We start from the raw sequence: 17,890 nt of genomic DNA, 5'->3' as shown, positions 1-17,890 counted from the left end.
CTCTATGTTCTTAAGTAGCCGCAGAGGTTACTCAGTCGATCAGAGACGTCTACTAACTCATATTCACTAAATTATTTTATTATTTAAATTACTATGAATGGATTTTGAAAAATCAACTAACAAATGCTTAAGAAAACGTATCTTCAATGTTCAATTATGACATTGCTCGCCTATAATAAATTATATATCATGAATATTCATATCAGGAATCTTTGTAGAAATTACATATTTAAGGTCTGACGCCAAACAAACGGAGCTTGTAAAAAATATAATGTCTAGAATTAAACATAAATGCCCTTGTTAGCGGACGATACCAAGTAATCCTCATATTCGGTAGTATTCATTTCAGAATGTTTCTCCAATATTTCGTGTACAAATGCACCTGCCTTAAAGCCACGATCTGGATCACCATATATGGGAGCATCAGTCAATTTAGAGGTGACTTGGTCTAATGAGATTCCTAAATACTTTTCTAAGTATTTTCCAACCTCAATATTTTCTATATTTCCCTTTAAGTCACGAGCTGCATCTCCAGTTCCATACACATTCACATCTACCGCCGTGTGACCATGTGTAGTATATCCAATCTGTGCCTGTTCGCTAATGATAAGACTCATGCGATTGATTAATTCGAAGACATTCGATTTCGCAGCATAGAGGCTGTTCACCATTTTACGGGTGGGTTTCTTGATGCCCAAAGCTGGGAAAATGTAATTCTCAATATAGGAATGAAGTCCGGACTCTTCGTGGACCATTATCGATTTTGCAAGGTATTCAAATGAATGACTGGCCCGTTCAAGGACTTCTGGCTTCCATAGATACTCTGGATACTCCGGAGTAACTTGGCGACCGACAGTAAGTCCACCAGTTTCATGGTCAGAAGTAGATATTAAAACTCCTCCAGTTCTTTCTATAAATTCAGCAGCTTTTTGGAAAGCACGGTTGTATTCTAACACATCGTGGACGTGGGCTACAGGATCATTGTTGTGAGAAGCCATATCAATACGGCTACCTTCAATGAGCAAAAAGAATCCCTTGTCAGTAGATTGAGAAGCTTTGTAGAGCGTATCAAGAGCAGATTCAACCATTTCAGTAAGAGAAGGCTGGCTCTTGGGGTCTCTATCTATATTATAATCCATGTGATGACCGGAAAACAAGCCTAACAAAGGAAGTTGTTGCTTCTTTGCATCGTCGAAATCCGCCCTGTCCAAAAGTACGTGGAAGTTTTGTTGAGCTTTAGCATACTCTAAAAGGTCCAAATCATCAGCACGGCAAGATTGATAACTTGAATTGGGAAGAAATGAGCATAGTCCTCCACCAAACATTAAATCCGTAGTACGTCCCAAGGGACCCATACCCACTTGATACTCGGCAATTAAACTCTGCATAAAGCGATTGGCAACATGAGAAGAGAACGAAGCAGGCGTAGCATCCGTAATTCTACTAGTGACGACCATACCAGTCAAGTATCCAGATTCTTTCGCAGCTTCTAATATAGTTCCACATGCTTTACCACCATCTAAAACACCCACCGCTCCGTTATAGCTTTTGGCAGCACAAGAAAAGGCAGTAGCACCGGCAGCACTGTCTGTAATGAGACTAGAACTAGAGCGTGTTCTAGAGCTTCCAATTAAGTGTTTATCGAGTGGAAGTATATAGTCCTTTTCGCCGGTAATATACTCAGCAAACGATCGACTCATGGATAAAGAAGCAGGTCCCATTCCTAAATCGTCAATAAATGATCTTCATTTAAAATTGAAAGGGACTAAAAGAAATACTGTCTAAAGGTAGAAACTTACCATCTGAAACCATCATCACGGCGTACTTTGGTTTGGGCCCTACTCTCTTTTTGGCCAGAAACGGTAAAAAGAAGAAAAATCCAATGGCCATAAAAGTGACGGAAAGAAGGATGTAATGCACCTTTCTCAATCTCCATGAGACGCGGTTTGGCTGATCGTTTACATCTTGCTCGTGCACTGGCAGCAAAGGATCATGCTCGTTCGCCATTGAATAGATATGTTATAAAGCGTTCAGTCAAAAAAAAAGAACGCGAATTTAAGTAAATCTGGAAAGACTTGTTGAGAAGGTATGTCAAGAGGGATTCTATGTTTTCACCTGCGAAGTCAACATGGACGTCATCGTACTATAATCTATGATAAAGACAGGTCGTGAAACAAAGAACATAGAAATGCGACAAAGGTTGAATTAGAAAAACTTGGATCGTAAGTATTTTTAGAAAATATTGTTAATTAAATCTTTTGTTTGTTCGTTATGCAGAAACATATTGTTTACGACTTTTGTTACTTAATAAGGTGACAACGTGCAAACAAAAATGAAAAAAATAAAAAAAAAACTACGAGGAAAGCAATTCATGTGTCAATTATGCTACGACAATAGGACTTGGATTACATTCATCGCACGGTTAACATTACCCTCCTGTTCATCAAGGATGCTGTATAGTCTAAAATGTAAGGATATCTATTAGAACACACAAGGCTTCCCACTGAAATAAATAATCTAAAGTATTAGCTATCACTATCCTCTATATCTTTAAATATATAGGCTTCGGAACAGAATAAAAAAGAAAGTCTCAACTTAAGAGATAATGATGCTTAAATGTGTAACCAAAACTAGCTAAATATAGAATAAGAAGGACCAACAACACCTGAGAAGCAAGGACAATTAAAGGATGCACGGTTCACATGCCACTTAGCAATCCATTCGCATAAGCCATAGGGCGAATGTTGGGATGAGGAACGGCTTCGAATTGATGGAAATCAAGTTCCATATCTTTCTTAACTTTAATGACAGCTCCCTTATTACCTGTAGAATCACAATAGTTAGGAGCACTAAAAACAGTGATACAGTAACCGTCATGTTCAACTTCATAACCTTGGTCCCGGACTTCGTGAGACCGGATAATGGCACGCAACCCATTTGCTTCACAGAATTTCTTAGATACATCTGGACCAAATTGTAAACCAACACCACGCTTAGAGACACCACGACCTGGTTGAGTTTGGGGATCAGTCCAGAGCATCTCCATCATAAGTCCGGACTGACCTGGTTGTTTCGTGCTGAAACGATCAATCTTACGAAGCTGATCCAAAGTAACATTATCGTTAGAAAACAAGCCGCCATGTAATACCAAATAAGTGTCAGCAATCAATGTACCCAGTGGTAGCGCAGTGAAAGTTTCTGAAAAAATGTTGAAGGTTCTTTCGTTATACTTAGCTTTGCATTCTCCTTCAAAACCATAAACTTTATTCATGTCATCAGTTTCATGGTTTCCTCGGTTTAAGAAAATGGAATCGGGGTATAACAGTTTAAATGCATATAAGGTAAATGCAACTTCAGTAGACCAAGAACCTCTGTCAACGAAATCGCCATTAAAAAGATACTTATTAGTATGGCTTGGATAACCATGTAATTTGAAGATGTTTAAAAGATCGTAAAACTGACCGTGTGTATCACCACAAACGACCAAAGTTTCGTCGTCCTTCAAACGAACATCAACCAAGGAAGGAACTTTCTCATAATGTTCCTTAATATCTCTTAAAATACTATAGGCATATTTGAGAGGTAACTTTTTTCCGTTTTGGAAACGCTCCAACATATTGAAAACGAATTCTTCAGTCATTTGGGCTTTGAGTTCGACACCATCATAATCGGCAGAAACATCCATATCGTCAATATTTACATTTTCTAAAGCAGATGGAGGATCGCTTACTTGAATGGCCTCTTGGAATCGGATTTTTTTCAACAGTCCTTCACATTCGCGGAGTTTTGAGCGGGCAGTAACATCGTTTGGGGCCTTATTAACAGCCATTTTATAATCTTTCACGGCATCCTTAGGCTGGAAAAGGGATATGTGAGCAGCGGCTCTTCTGTAATACGCTTTTGCGAAATTTGGATCTATCTCGATGGCTTTACTAGCATCATTAATAGCGAGTCCAAAGTCTTCCAGCTTCAAGTAGGCAAGTGAACGATTTGAATAAAGGATAGCATTCTGGGAGTCAAGTTTGATTGCCTCAGAATAGAGCTCTACAGCTTTAGAAATGTTTCCTTCTTTAAGAGCACTATTAGCCTCATTTTTTAAAGTTAATGCATCTTTAGCCATTGTAAAGTTTTAGGAAATAAATTCAGCAAATATGGTTTTACTCGAATTCTTTTTTTACGACAGAAGGGAGAGGAGTAGCAAAAGTTGCAAGTGTTAGTTTTGAGAAGGATGGAACAATGTGGATGTATACATGTTCGATTCGCGTAAATACTTTTTTTCTTGACCTTTGTTTAAATTTTTATTCACCTTTTATTTTTGATTAGAATTGTTTTTATTTCTTACAGTAAAATTATAGTCCATACGGCTGGTTACTTTTTCGTTCTAAATTTACAAAAATTAGCCAGAATTGTTGGTAGGTAAAACGGCAGGATGGTAATAAAAATCATTAGCGTTCTACTGAGATACAATTAAAAAGAAAAAAAAAAATACAAGCGTGTAAGAATATTATATATATATATGTCAGCAACATGTGCAAGGGCGTATCGAATGATTATTGAGAAATTCTACAAACAGTCGAAAGACAACAACAGGTAATAATTAAAGATCATATGCTCTTTTTTTTTTTTACAGCACATGTTGGCATAGGAAAAAGTCATGAGACGAGAGTTTGTGGAGCAGACAGAGATCGAATTGCCGGAAAAGTTGGATAGAGTGTTGCAGAAAGGCAATTGTTCACGGGATAGGAAAGAAAAGAAATGAGAGATGCATTAAAAACATTAGGTACTTTTTTCAGTATCCATCCATTGGAGAGTACGCTTAATTCCTTCCTCTAAATCGTAAATAGGACGATAGTTTAAAAGTTCACGAGCCTTTGTGATGTCGAAGTAACGGTTTGCACAGCTGAATTGAACACGGAAACGAGTGAAACCTGGTTCCTTACCAAGGAAATAGCAAGCCCACTCAGCAGCAGTGGCCAAGGCTATACCCAAAGATCGGGGGAACACAATAGTGTACGGAGGGACATGACCAGCATTAGCCCAGATGGCACGAATAAAATCCCAAAAGTAGATAGCTTGTCCATTAGTGATGAAGAACACTTGACCAGCGGCGGTAGAATTGTGTAAAAGAAGGTTATCCGCGGCCAATAAATGAGCATGAGCAGCATTTTCAATATAAGTAAAGTCAAAAAGATTCAAATTTTGACCGAGCTGAAACTTTGTCTGGCCATTTCGTAACACGGAGAGCATACCGGGAACGAGTTGACGGTCGCCTGGGCCGAAGAGGCCAGCAACACGAAGAGAACAGGTTCTTAGCGAGGGAGAGTTGTTTTCAAGGACAATAGTTTCGGCAAGTGCCTTTGACTCGTTGTATGCATCCATGTGCACCTTGGGGTAAGGGCATTCTTCGTTCACATTAATCAAGTCAGCACCATTGAAGACTACACCGGCAGAGCTTGTATATACTAGAGCATTGACGTTGTGTTTCTTACAGGCGCGGATGATGTTTTCTGTTCCACTTACGTTTATTTGAAAGTAAATATCGCGAGCCAAGTTGTGTACAGGAGATGCGGTGTGGATGACAGTTTGGGGCTGGAAGGAAGAAAACACACGATCTAAATCTTCGTTTTTCGTCAAATCACCATTGTACATGGTGAATCGATGGCCCAGTTCTTGAAGCAGCTTTTCATTGTCGAAAAGATCAAACGCAGCAATTCGGGGTTCTTCACGCTTGCATAATTGCCGAATAATGTGGCCTCCGAGGAACCCGCTTCCAATTACTAAAACAGAATGCATAAACGCTTGATTGAGAAGGAAATTCAATGGATGAAAAGACAAGCCAGATCCTGTCGTAGGAGAGAACTCCCAATACAACAGACGATTCTTCATGTAACTTGTACGGTACACCTCTGTAGAGTGCAGTATACAAGCCCATCAAGGTAAAAAGCCAATTCAAGAGTGAATTGCTTGTTTCCTATTCTATCTTACATTTAAAAAAAAATAAATAAATATCAAAAGCTGTGCAAATCGTTCGCTTTCAAATGCATTTCCCCTTTTCCAACCGTTTTTCTTTTCTACATTAGGATTCGTTGCTATTTCGTTAATGCAGGATCATAACCCTCGCAACGGTATACACCGAACTACTTTTTAGGTTCGTTAGTATACAATTTCACAATACACTACATTTCACTAAAACAGTTAACTCATCTACGTTGAATTACTATATTTACACCAAAACACCAGGGTTCGACTCCCAGCTGATAAATCTATATTACTAAACACATCAGCTCTGTAATTTCTCTGCTTTATGTTGATTTTTTCTGGTTCATTCTTCTTTTTATTTCTTTTTTTTTATTTGATTTTTCATTTATTCAAACCTTTCCTTTAATCGATATTTATTTTCGTTCTTAGTCATCGTGGTTTGTAGACTCTTCGTTCCATCCACGTTCATTCCCTTTTCATTAGCAATAGAAGTGCGTTTCAAAAACGGTTTTTTGATACTATTACTTTTTTTCTTTCACATTTCTGTTTTTCGTATGCGTTTATTTAATTCCCAACTCCCTTTGTCAGCAACCACATTCTCGCCTAGTACTGGACTTTATCGACGACTTGGTCTTTATAAAACTCCAGGCGTCTCGAACACCGTACATTATTCATCAAGACTAAGCGTTTCTAATACTGGAAACTTATATATTGCAGTGAATTATTCGCATTCTACATTCAAAAAACAAAAACCGTACTTGAATAAAAACAAGTTTTTTGATATAACGCCATTTGCTTCCAGTGGTAGTATTATTTCGAACGATACTAAAGTCATCTTACCACAAACATTTTCACAACTACAAAATCGTTGGATTTCTACATCTCCTTTAACTTCTACAACAAGTATGTATTATTCTATGAAGAGGAATATGCTTGAGAAAAGAAGAAAAAAACGTGTCGGATTTGATCAAGAATCCAAGCTACACTGTAGAACAAAGAAATTTTTTTGATCTATCGACGAAATTCCAGTGTTTGCTGTTTTCTCTTTCCTTTTCTTTCATATTTTCTAGATTCTCTTTTTATATGTGTGTGCTGTACTAACCCAGTTCTTAGTGTCTCATTCTAAAGTTGTTATTATCGGATCCGGTCCTGCCGGCCATACTGCCGCTATCTATTTGGCCCGTGGTGAATTAAGCCCTGTCATGTACGAGGGTATGCTTGCTAATGGTATTGCCGCTGGTGGTCAATTAACCACTACAACCGATGTCGAAAACTTTCCCGGATTCCCTGACGGTGTCAACGGTACTGAGTTGACTGACAAGTTCCGTGCCCAATCCGAACGTTTCGGTACTACCATCGTCAGTGAAACCGTTTCAAAATTGGATCTTTCCTCTCGTCCCTTCAAGTTTTGGTTAGAAGGTGCTGAAGATGGTGCTCCCCTTACCGCTGACTGTGTCATTTTGGCTACTGGTGCTTCTGCCCGTCGTCTTCACATCCCCGGTGAAGAAAAGTATTGGCAAGCTGGTATCTCTGCTTGTGCTGTCTGTGATGGTGCCGTCCCTATCTACCGTAACAAGCCTCTTGCTGTCGTCGGTGGTGGTGATTCTGCTGCTGAAGAAGCCCAATTCTTGACCAAGTACGGCAGTAAGGTCTACGTTTTGGTCCGTCGTGATAAGCTTCGTGCTTCTCCCATCATGGCTAACCGTTTGCTTTCCAACCCCAAGGTTGAAGTTCTCTGGAACACCGTTGCCGAAGAGGCTCAAGGTGATGGTAAGCTCTTAAACAATCTTCGTGTAAAGAACACCGTTACTGGTGATTCTTCTGATCTTCAGGTCAACGGTTTGTTCTACGCTATTGGTCACATTCCTGCTACCGATCTTGTTAAGGGACAAGTTGAATTGGATGCTGAAGGCTACTTGCAAACTATTAACGGTACTCCTCACACCTCCATCCCAGGATTCTTTGCCGCTGGTGATGTTCAAGACAAGGTTTATCGCCAAGCCATCACTTCCGCCGGAAGCGGTTGCCAAGCTGCCCTCCTTGCTATGCACTACATCGAAGAGTTGGAAGATCAAAAGTCCAACTAAATGTCCAGCTTATGATTCCACCGTCTATACTCTACCATCAATACAATACCTCTACTTTTTATCTTTTTGAATTTGTTCGTCCTATATCTATGAACGAGAACATTTCATTTTCATAGACTACCGAGTTGCTCTTTCCTTGCTAAGAGCTAGATTTTGTTTAATTGGTTATACTACTAAATAATACTAGATATATTCAATTCATTTATGTTAACTCTTTATTTTTTTTACCTTTTGTGTCTTTTTATCCATTGTACACTTGAAACCAAAACATGTTTTCACATATTATTAATATCTAATCCATAAGATAAGTAAAGTCAAACACCCATGTTAACCAAAACCCCAAAAATATTATTATGATTAGTAGCTTTCCTAGATTTTCCTTTTCTTTTTTTATTTTAAACAGCTGAATCAAAATGTTGCAAACGATTGTGGAGTTTACCCATTTTGTCATTATATGCTTTGTCCTTGGAACGTTGTTCCTTTTGTTTTTCACGAGCAATGTATCTTGCATCCTTACGAAGTGTACGAATGGCACCCTTTTTGGCATCCCGATGTTGAGCACGAAGCTTGTTGTGTTCAGCTCTTTCAGGGTCAATGTCATAAGAAGTTTTATCGATAGAGTAGCCTTCTTCAAATTTAGGTAAGTGACTAGCAATACCCACAGGTCTGTGTGCTTGTAGAGCCAGAGGCTTGCGCGTTCTCTTAGCAGATTCAAGCAAGGTGGTCAAATCTCCGATAGTCTGCTTCAACTTGTCTGACAAAGTTTTATGAAGAAGCTCTTTCTTCGATTCATAGACTTGCAATAGATCAAAAATTGGCTCATATATCTCCAAAAATGCGCTTTCCTTAGCGTATAGATTTTGCGCAACATTTACAAGATTAAGCGTAACCATAATTATCGATGACTGAAGGTTTGAAACAGGAACAGACCCTAAGTCAAGAAGACGAAGCTTTTCAGGCTCGTCCAAAGATATATCTTGAATACCAAAGGCTTTATGCTTTTCATGAAGGCTATCAGGAATAGTGAAGCTTCCAGGTATACTCTTCATTGCATTAGGAGAAAGCACATACAAAACTTGACCAAGGAGAACTATGACTTCAGGTATATAACGATGACTCAAACGTTGATACTTCAAGAGAAGGTTCGCCAAGTACAATTTATTACAAAGATCAGGAAGTGTACTCCATGGCGATTGAGTCAACGCTTCACACATCGTAAGAACCATTGGGTTTAGTACAATGTGCTTTCTATCGGAAGTAGGGAATACGGAACAGGCTAGATTGAAGAGCGTGAGATCTTGGGCATCGGGAAACTTGATATTAGTGTTTCCAAAGCTGTTTAATAACCGATTGCGCATTCCTTCCAATACAGAAATAAAAGAAGCACTAATTGTTACGGGAAATTGGCGTCCCAAAGATACCAAATGCTCTGTGAGTTTCTCAAGTATTTCCATTGAAACTTCCGATTTCTTTGATAAATAAAGAATATGCTGCAAAAGTACCACAGTAAAGTTCTCTAAACGAGCTTTATTTTCGGGGTGTAGTTTGACGTGATAAAGCGTACGAATGCGTATGACAACAGTAACTTGATCTTCGAAGCTTAAACCTTGGATCATTCCCAGAAATTCTTTATGCGAAGTAGGGCAGGAATAGGTATAAGCGAGTGACGCTTGCTTAGCGGGTTTACCATCTGAGATGTTTCCACCTGAAAGCTTCTTTTCTTTTTTCACATCATTCTTCGCAGCGGGTTTCGTATCTTCCACAATACCTTCCCATTCTTCTTCGTCCTCTTCCTCTTCCCCTTCAGAAGAGTTCACCGATTCTTCATCTTCCAGAGTGAGACCTTCACCAAAACCAAAAACATTATCGGTAGCTTTCGTGCTTGCGTCCTCAGTTACTTCTGTTTCAGGATAGTCAATCTCGTCATCTTGCATCCGGGCAAGACGTTGGTCTTCAAGCTCACGCAAACGGTCTGCTTCGATTTGAGCAAGTTCTTCCTCAGTCTTTGTTCTTTCTGAAGGGCGAGCTCGCCTATCAAATACCATTTCTCTGACGAACTCATCATATCGAGAGTCAGCATCTGAAGGGCGTAAAACTTGATTTTTTGCAGCTTGTTTACGTCTTGCCTCCTTTCTGAAATCTGAAAGTGCGCTTTGCAAGTCATCCATGCCCTCATCTAATTTCTCACGTTCATCTTCGTATTCGTCTTTCTCTGCTTGGCGTTCTGCCTTATGAGTTTTAGACTTTGCAATAATCTCAGACATGACTTCATGCTTGGACTTCTTTTGCTTTGGCTCGCCTTCTTCCTCTTCCTCTTGAGGTTCGTCCTCTCCGAAACCACCAAAGTGCATCCGACGAACAACTTCATTGTTGAGGCCTTCGTCCTCTTCGGCATTCAAGGCTAAATCGGGTTCGTCAAAATCATCCAATTCTGAAATTGGTCTTTTTCCGTGAGTTAAGACGTCGTTTTCGGAATCTAAATTATACATATCTTTCTTGCTACGACGTTGCTGTTCACGGCTAAAACGTTCGAGCATTTTGTCCTCAAGCGATAAATGAGGATTATTTTCACCGAAACGGCGATCAATGACACCACCAACGTGGTTCTTCTTTTTGAGTTTTTCACCTATTGTATTTTTACGAATTTCTTCTCCTACACTGCGGCTAACACCGGGAGTGCCTTCAGTACCTTTGATGCGTCTACCGCCTACATCGAATTTTTTTCTGGTAAATTGTCGATCAAACAAATTGAACTGCATGCAAGTTAGTATAAAAAATACTCCTCAATTTATCATAAAACATACATCTGATTGAATTTTGTCTACTTTTGTCTGTCGTTCTTCTCGAGAATCAACACCTTTTGATTTTCCCTTTTTACGACCAGGTTTCGCACTAACCAAATTCGCCTGTCGGATAGACGACTTTAGATTTTTCAATTGTGATCCATTTTTCCCCATTACCGCAAAAATCGACGAAATTTGAAAGTTGGTGGAGGGATTGAAGTTTGCTCAGGTATTCTTACAACCACCCAATTGAATATGAAGAAAGTCTGTTATATGGATTCTTAAACAATTAAGACGAAAGGAAACAAACATATTATTGTTATTACTTCAATTTTTTAATTCAAAAATAGCCATCTCTTCGCGTTCATCTGCTAAAACTTCATAAACAAACATACGATGGTTTCCTGAATCTTATGGAAATATGTAATATGGTTAAAAGCATTTCTTCTAAACTACAATTATTATATTTAACAATAAGAGAAATGGGATGAATTAGGATTTGGAATTCAATTCAGTAATTCTCAATTTCTCTAAATGGGATACCACAGCTAACTATTCAAACAAGAAAGTCGTGGTTTTCTTAAAACTTTTGTAAGTTACACGATATATCTCTTGTGATTTATACTATGGAGTTCAAAGGCTTATGTTATATACCCTCGTTTAAACTCGTCGAACGTATTTCTTTTATACAATACTTCGACTGTGAACATTAATACCTTATTTAATACTAATGTCTTTAGAATAACATATCAGCACACTTAAAGCTATGGCCTCTGTTCTGCAAGCGTTAATCATACGCAGGGTATGAGTACCACTAGAAGCGTCCTTGTCATTTTACTTTTAGTACTTTCTAGTGATTTTTAATGAATTTTTAATGAATATATAGATGGAAAAAGCTGTCCTAAAGTTTGATCTATTGAGTTAAATTGCTGAATAAAGTAGCTTGAATGAAGTTTGTTCACATATCCTATATGAAAGCTAAAGTCCTCTTAGAGATTCCATTTTTAAAACTAATATTATGAATAAAATCATAAAAAAGAATGAACCTGAAGTTTCTTTAACTTCGATTCTATGAAATTACACGAGATCTACTTCTTCATGCGATTTATGGAAAATGCATTAAGAATCAGCTTGTACGGTGGAGAAATATTTTTTTTTTAGTTATAATCAGCAATCAATCAGTTACTTATTGTTTCATTCATACTCATAGATGTTTAGAATACCGGTTTGTAGTTTCTGTACACCCCTTAAACATCTAGGACTATCGACATCCTACGACTACCAACATCTTACAAGAAGTATCGACGAACATTGAGAAGTGTTCTGCATTAAAAAAGAACTTGTATATATAAGGCATCTTCTTGTTCTTTAAGCCTTGTTGAAAGCAAAAGAGATAGTATTGTATTGAAGGCATTAGCGAAGTTGCGAGAGCGAAGCCGTTCCTAAATCGATCAATAGTCCTAAAGAAGCTGTAGAGATTAAGCAGTTAAAAAATTAGGATAATAGATTTTGTGTTTAGGAACGTTTTGGACATTATGTCCCAAAGGGACGCCGATAAATTTGAGGTACTAATTTCCAACAGTGGAACAGTATCAACAAAACCAAGAAGACTTCCTACAAAGCAACCCCAAGATCGTAATGCAGCATTTGGAAGGAGTTCTTCAAAAGTTCGAAACAGTGTAGTACCTGAACATAATCCGTTTGCACCTGGTTTGTCGAGACGACACACCTCAGCAGAATCTAGAAAACCAATACCGAAACCAGCGAGTATACCAGCAAGAATACCTTCCGATTCAAGTGAACAGCTAAGTCTAAAACGTTCAGAAACGCTCAGTCCTCCACGTCACGTAAGAAAACAATCTACTAGAGCATGTGGAGCATGTAACCAAACCATTGCTAGTCAGTATGTCCGGGCTCTTGGAAATGTCTTTCATTTAGAGTGTTTTAAATGTTACGACTGTGGTACTATGGTTGCATGTAAGTTCTTTCCTATCAATGCGCCGAGTCCTTCAGGCCAAGTTCCGTTGTGCGAAACAGACTACTTCCGACGATTAGACCTTTTGTGTGCAAATTGTGGGATGGCTCTTCGAGGATATTATATTACAGCACTTAACAAAAAGTATCACATAGAACATTTTACCTGTACTTTGTGTATCACTATATTCGGCCCTAATGACTCTTACTATGAACACGAAGGCGAAGTTTACTGTCATTATCATTACTCCACTCTTTTTGCTGCTCATTGTTACGGATGTGACGGACCCATTTTGAAGCAATTCGTTGAAATCTATAGAAATGGTGCTTTCCAAAATTGGCATGTTCCTTGTCACATGATCTACAAATTTTGGAATGTCAAACTTTCTCAAAAGAGTTTTGAATCCAAAAGTTCTGATACTCATTTATCTCATACACAACTGCGGAAGCGCGAGAAAAATTTAGAACAAAAAATATTTCATATTTGGCATGCTCTTTCCTGTTTTGAGGAATACACCGCTTCTTGTATCAGTGACATGTTGCTAAATGTGTCGAATGGAGCTTTCAAGCAAAGTGTTTTATGTGCTCAAAAATTCATTCGTTATATAGAAATCCTTTTTAAGGGGATTGATTCATTGGAAACCACCCTTGCTACTTATCATGCCAAAAGTATGCCTTATATTCGAGAAGCCAAGTTGTTATGTAAAAAGTTGGTCTCTATATTTGCCTTGTTGGCTAAATGTCATAATTGTGATATCCGAGATGTTTCGGTAGTGCAGGACTTCCTTTCTCTTTTTACTGGTCTTGCACATTATTTGAAACTTTTGATTAGAATATCCTTAACTGGTGGGTTACGTTTGGAACAAGAACACTCTTGTAAGCATGCCCTTCCAGAGTTTTTGTTAATCATGGAGGAGTCAAAGTTCGTCGACAAGGGGAACTATGACGAATCTAGCATTGACATGTTTTTGCATCTGGCTAACGCAAATTCTGATCTTTGTTACGTTTGTCATACTGCTCTTGAGGAAGATTGCATTCTTGTCGACGACAAGCACTTCCATATTGGCTGTCTGTCATGTGCTAAATGTGGGTACACCAATCGTGAAAATTACGATTGGGCTCGATGGAATTCGGGATTGGACCAAGTTGAATGTTATCTTTGCTATACTGATTCCAGTGCACCAAATTCTTATGAAGAGCAACCCGTATTTCAATATATCAGTCGCCTGTCCCAGTATACATACTTGCTTCAGGTAGCACTGATCCGCCTATATGCAATACTCAAAATTTATAATGCCCAAGTACCCGATGCTCCTCCGATTGTAAATGATAGATTGCCATCCTCTCGTCTTGCTTCTGAGAAAAACCTTACAAACACGGAAGCAGATAATTTCAAAAAGTATGCTAATACTTTGAATGATTTGCGTCGACTGAAATCTTCTCGTAGTCTTAAAGGCATATCTGACGATGCGAGAGCTGTGTTTAAATCAGGTGAATCTGATTATCATGCTAGTAGTGAAGATCCTCTAGTCTATTACGAAAGTAAACCGAATCCAACCGGTGATTCTGGGAGACCTACAAATGATGGTGCTGACATTAGGAATCACGCCAATTTAGATGGAGGGATGGATGCATTTGATGAAAACCGAGCATTCACTCTGGATGATATCCCCAAGGTCATCGCTGAACAAAGAAACCGTGAGCATCGGCCAAATGCATTTAGGCATATGCCAAGTTATACTGATTCTTCTATCAGAAAAAATACTCGCTACAATACCGGTAGTAGTGGTCAACAAACCATTAAAACACCTTCCGTAGAAACCCCAGCTAGGTATTTGTCAGAACTCAATAGCCTGGAGCAATTATTCGTTCGTCATGTTACTGTCTTAATTTTATATCCACTAGTTAGGGATTATTATTCGTTAGAGGATCTAATGGAAATGAGTGATTTACGAAAGGGTGGTTTCTGGGAGAAGTTTGGCAAAGCCTTTAAAGGAAAAGATAATGACAAGAAGAGCATAAAGAAGAAGGGAACATTTGGTGTTCCGTTGGAAGTGTTGGTTGAACGAAGAAACACTTATTTTGGAGACCATAGAAGTAAACAGACTCCAACCTTTATTGATAATACAATCGCTGCTATGAAAAAGAAAGATATGTCTGTTGTGGGCGTTTTTAGAAAGAACGGTAATATTCGCCGATTGAAAGAGCTCTCAGATCTGCTAGACATATCGCCAGAAAGCATCAATTATGAACAGGAATCCCCAATTCAACTCGCTGCATTACTAAAGAAATTTTTAAGAGAGCTTCCTGATCCCTTGCTTACTTTTAAATTATTTGGATTATTCATCACGTCGTCAAAACTGGAATCCGAAGAGGAGCGTCTCCGAGTTTTGCATCTGACGATATGTCTATTACCGAAGGGACATCGCGATACAATGGAGGTTATATTTGGATTTTTGTTCTGGGTTGCATCATTTTCCCACATCGATGATGAAGTGGGAAGTAAAATGGATATACACAATCTTGCTACAGTCATTACTCCAAATATACTCTATTCAAAAAGTAACGATCCAGTCGATGAAAGTTTTCTTGCTATTGAAGCTGTTCATTCACTGATCGAGAATTTTGAAAAGTTCTGTGAGGTTCCAACAGAAATTAGTATACTATTGGACGATCCGGCTTTATTCTATAACAATGCTGCGTGGACGTCTAAAGAGTTAGCAAAACGGTGTGAAGATATACTTACACAAATGAGCGTGAGTGACCAAATATCTCCAAAACAGGTTCCATCTACGAAGCATAGGAAGCAACCTATACGTAAAGTTACTACTAGTTTAACATCTGAGTTTCCTTCAGGACCTGAAGTAGCCGAATCGACGACTGCTTCATCTGCTACTACAGATAGGAATGATTTACTTGAGCGTAGTATTGCTCAGAATCCAGGTCTGAAACCTCAGCAGGCCATCATAAAAGGAACCTGATCGTTTTCGGTTTCGCATGAAAAGTTTCATACTCCTTCTTTTGTTATTTTATTATTTAAATTTCTCGATCTGCATATATTAAGTAACATCATTACAATCAATCTGGCATTGATTGAGGGTGTTGACTGAAATATTATAATGGGATGACGGTATTTGGTTCTTAATCGTTCTTTATCTAATGAAGAGAATCTTAGCTTAAATTATTTTTTAGGTCAAAGTAACTTTCATTTAGTGTTTTGCGTAATGAATGAACATTCTTCTGATTTCAGTTATTCTATATAGATGTTGTAAAAGCTGATAGTAGTCAAAGGAGCAAATCAAAAAGGAATAACGAAGAAGCTAAGCGCGCTTTTTCATTCCCAAATCTGTTGATAATTTGCTGGAAATGTAAAGTAGTCGAGACAGTGTCCATAAGTATATAATGAGAAAACCAGCAAAAGAGAGAATAACATTTAACACTACCCATAAATCCGGGTACCTTGAAGGGGGTGCCACAAATATATCGAGAGCAAACAATATAACCATGGCTAAGTAAAATGACTGTTTTAGTTAGTAAATTGAAATATATGCAGAGTATTTTCATACAATTTGTAAATAACGGAAAATGATATTCTTGGAGAATACGAACATATGGCCAATCCAATTCCACATAAATAAAACAGTAAAAAATTGCAACCCAAGGTTATCTTTTTTCAAAAGAGGCCACAAGCTAAAAAATACAAATGATTAGTAAATATTCAAAGTTTCTTTCATACCTGAACATGCCAACGTTATTTGCTAAAGCTATCCAAGATTTCGTAGTTGAATGACCGTGACAAAGTATAACTGAAGTTAAAAGAAGAGGAATCAGTACAGACTTTTCGTGGACTTGAAAAGAAAATAAAAAGAATCCCCAAGCAGCGTTTGCAAAGCCAAGAGCCAACAATCTTTTCCGGGGATACAAGAAAAGAACACTACAAGACGGAAGAATCGAGATTAGGGTAAACAACAAAGATAAAGATTGTAGTTGTTTCATAGTAAAGTACTCTTTTACTTTAAATAAAGTATTAACAGCACACCAGAAATTGGCGACCTTGTCTTCGAACAAACCCCTCGCAAAAGGAAACATACGGTGGACAACTTGAGGTAATTGGACTTTGAAATCGATATAAATCCAAGGAGAAAATACTATACAGAAAGTAGTTATGACAGTGATTCCCAAACCAAGCAGTCTAGAGAACTGAAAATGGGGTTTGAAACAAACACCAAGTAAATAAGCAAAGATGGAAGGTGCAAAGTATAAAGTCATTTGTTTAAAAGAAAGAGCCAAACAAAAAAGGAAGGTAGCAATAACATACTGGTTTTTTAATAGATTTGCAATTGCGTACATGACCAAACCAAGCATGACACAGTTATACTGGAAATGACCATGGTCGATAAGTAGTAATGCTGGCTGAAAGAGAACCATTACTAGTAATGCGTTACGTTCCACGAAGTCAGGGACACGTCTGGACCACCACTTTGAATAGAATATTAAGGGCGGTACCAGAATGAGGAGATGAGAAAGAATGACGGTAGCTCTCATATACAGCTTCAAGTCAAGACTCTCAAATCCTCTGGAAGAAATATGAGCAAACCATTTAGGATCAAAGAAATAGTGACCAATAAACCCAAATAATAAAGATACATAGGCAGTCAAAGGAGGATAATCCAATCCCCACCATTCCAAATCTTCAAAGTACCATTTGGAAACTGGAGAATGCAGGGTCAACTCCATCCAATGCCGTTGAGCTTCAAAGTCTCCATACATAGGAGGAGAGTTTCGACCGGAATAAGAACCGATTGAGATTAGCCATTGCATGAAAACAAGAGACATCAACAGACAAGGAAAGAAAAGAAACTTGGAAGAATACGACTGAAAGCGAGAGACAAACTGCTGTACAGGAATCCCATTCTCAAATTTCGAAACCATTTCTGTGCAGCCTTAAATTCTATAAATTACGAGTATTATCTCACTTCATGCATTAATAAAGAGCCTTACAACTCTAAGAAATTACGGGCTACTTTGACCTTAAGCTGCTTCTCAAAAAAAATGTGATTTTTCTAT

The 17,890-nt window shown here is 38.3% G+C and overlaps 7 protein-coding genes across 7 annotated transcripts; 2 read left to right on the top strand and 5 right to left on the bottom strand.

The window, feature by feature from the left end:
- Positions 1-60: 60 nt before the first annotated feature.
- Positions 61-2,251, bottom strand: SOCG_00886 (vacuolar membrane alkaline phosphatase). Its single transcript, XM_013163306.1, has 2 exons — positions 1,800-2,251; positions 61-1,723 (listed from the first exon to the last, which is right to left on the bottom strand). The coding sequence occupies exons 1-2, from the start codon at positions 2,005-2,007 to the stop codon at positions 282-284; spliced, it is 1,650 nt and encodes a 549-aa protein (XP_013018760.1). The 5' UTR covers positions 2,008-2,251; the 3' UTR covers positions 61-281.
- A 101-nt stretch (positions 2,252-2,352) lies between these two features.
- SOCG_00885 (serine/threonine protein phosphatase) lies at positions 2,353-4,198 on the bottom strand. Its single transcript, XM_013163305.1, has one exon. It carries the CDS (start codon positions 4,118-4,120, stop codon positions 2,699-2,701), a length of 1,422 nt encoding a protein of 473 aa, XP_013018759.1. The 5' UTR covers positions 4,121-4,198; the 3' UTR covers positions 2,353-2,698.
- Positions 4,199-4,419: 221 nt separating this feature from the next.
- SOCG_00884 (3 beta-hydroxysteroid dehydrogenase/delta 5-4- isomerase) lies at positions 4,420-5,886 on the bottom strand (the record flags this gene model as incomplete). Its single annotated transcript, XM_013163304.1, has 1 exon — positions 4,420-5,886. The coding sequence occupies one exon, from the start codon at positions 5,884-5,886 to the stop codon at positions 4,777-4,779; it is 1,110 nt and encodes a 369-aa protein (XP_013018758.1). The 3' UTR covers positions 4,420-4,776.
- Positions 5,887-6,630: 744 nt separating this feature from the next.
- SOCG_00883 (thioredoxin reductase Trr1) lies at positions 6,631-8,280 on the top strand. The gene is made up of 2 exons (XM_013163303.1): positions 6,631-6,882; positions 7,093-8,280. Coding segments are annotated over exons 1-2 (975 nt in total). The 5' UTR covers positions 6,631-6,881; the 3' UTR covers positions 8,067-8,280.
- SOCG_00882 (U3 snoRNP protein Nop14) lies at positions 8,259-11,062 on the bottom strand. Its single transcript, XM_013163302.1, has 2 exons — positions 10,871-11,062; positions 8,259-10,819 (listed from the first exon to the last, which is right to left on the bottom strand). Exons 1-2 carry the CDS (start codon positions 11,021-11,023, stop codon positions 8,462-8,464), a joined length of 2,511 nt encoding a protein of 836 aa, XP_013018756.1. The 5' UTR covers positions 11,024-11,062; the 3' UTR covers positions 8,259-8,461.
- Positions 11,063-12,095: 1,033 nt separating this feature from the next.
- On the top strand, positions 12,096-16,067 carry SOCG_00881 (rho-type GTPase activating protein Rga1). Its single transcript, XM_013163301.1, has one exon. The coding sequence runs from the start codon at positions 12,385-12,387 to the stop codon at positions 15,802-15,804; it is 3,420 nt and encodes a 1,139-aa protein (XP_013018755.1). The 5' UTR covers positions 12,096-12,384; the 3' UTR covers positions 15,805-16,067.
- On the bottom strand, positions 15,964-17,872 carry SOCG_00880 (glucosyltransferase Alg6). The gene is made up of 3 exons (XM_013163300.1): positions 16,560-17,872; positions 16,390-16,513; positions 15,964-16,344 (listed from the first exon to the last, which is right to left on the bottom strand). The coding sequence occupies exons 1-3, from the start codon at positions 17,753-17,755 to the stop codon at positions 16,144-16,146; spliced, it is 1,521 nt and encodes a 506-aa protein (XP_013018754.1). The 5' UTR covers positions 17,756-17,872; the 3' UTR covers positions 15,964-16,143.
- Between the last annotated feature and the right edge of the window lie 18 nt (positions 17,873-17,890).

Source organism: Schizosaccharomyces octosporus, assembly GCF_000150505.1.
Source record: "Schizosaccharomyces octosporus yFS286 unplaced genomic scaffold supercont6.2, whole genome shotgun sequence".
Taxonomy (NCBI): domain Eukaryota; kingdom Fungi; phylum Ascomycota; class Schizosaccharomycetes; order Schizosaccharomycetales; family Schizosaccharomycetaceae; genus Schizosaccharomyces; species Schizosaccharomyces octosporus.
The sequence above is the reverse complement of the archived record's forward strand: the minus strand, read 5'-3'. Positions and strand labels throughout refer to the sequence as shown.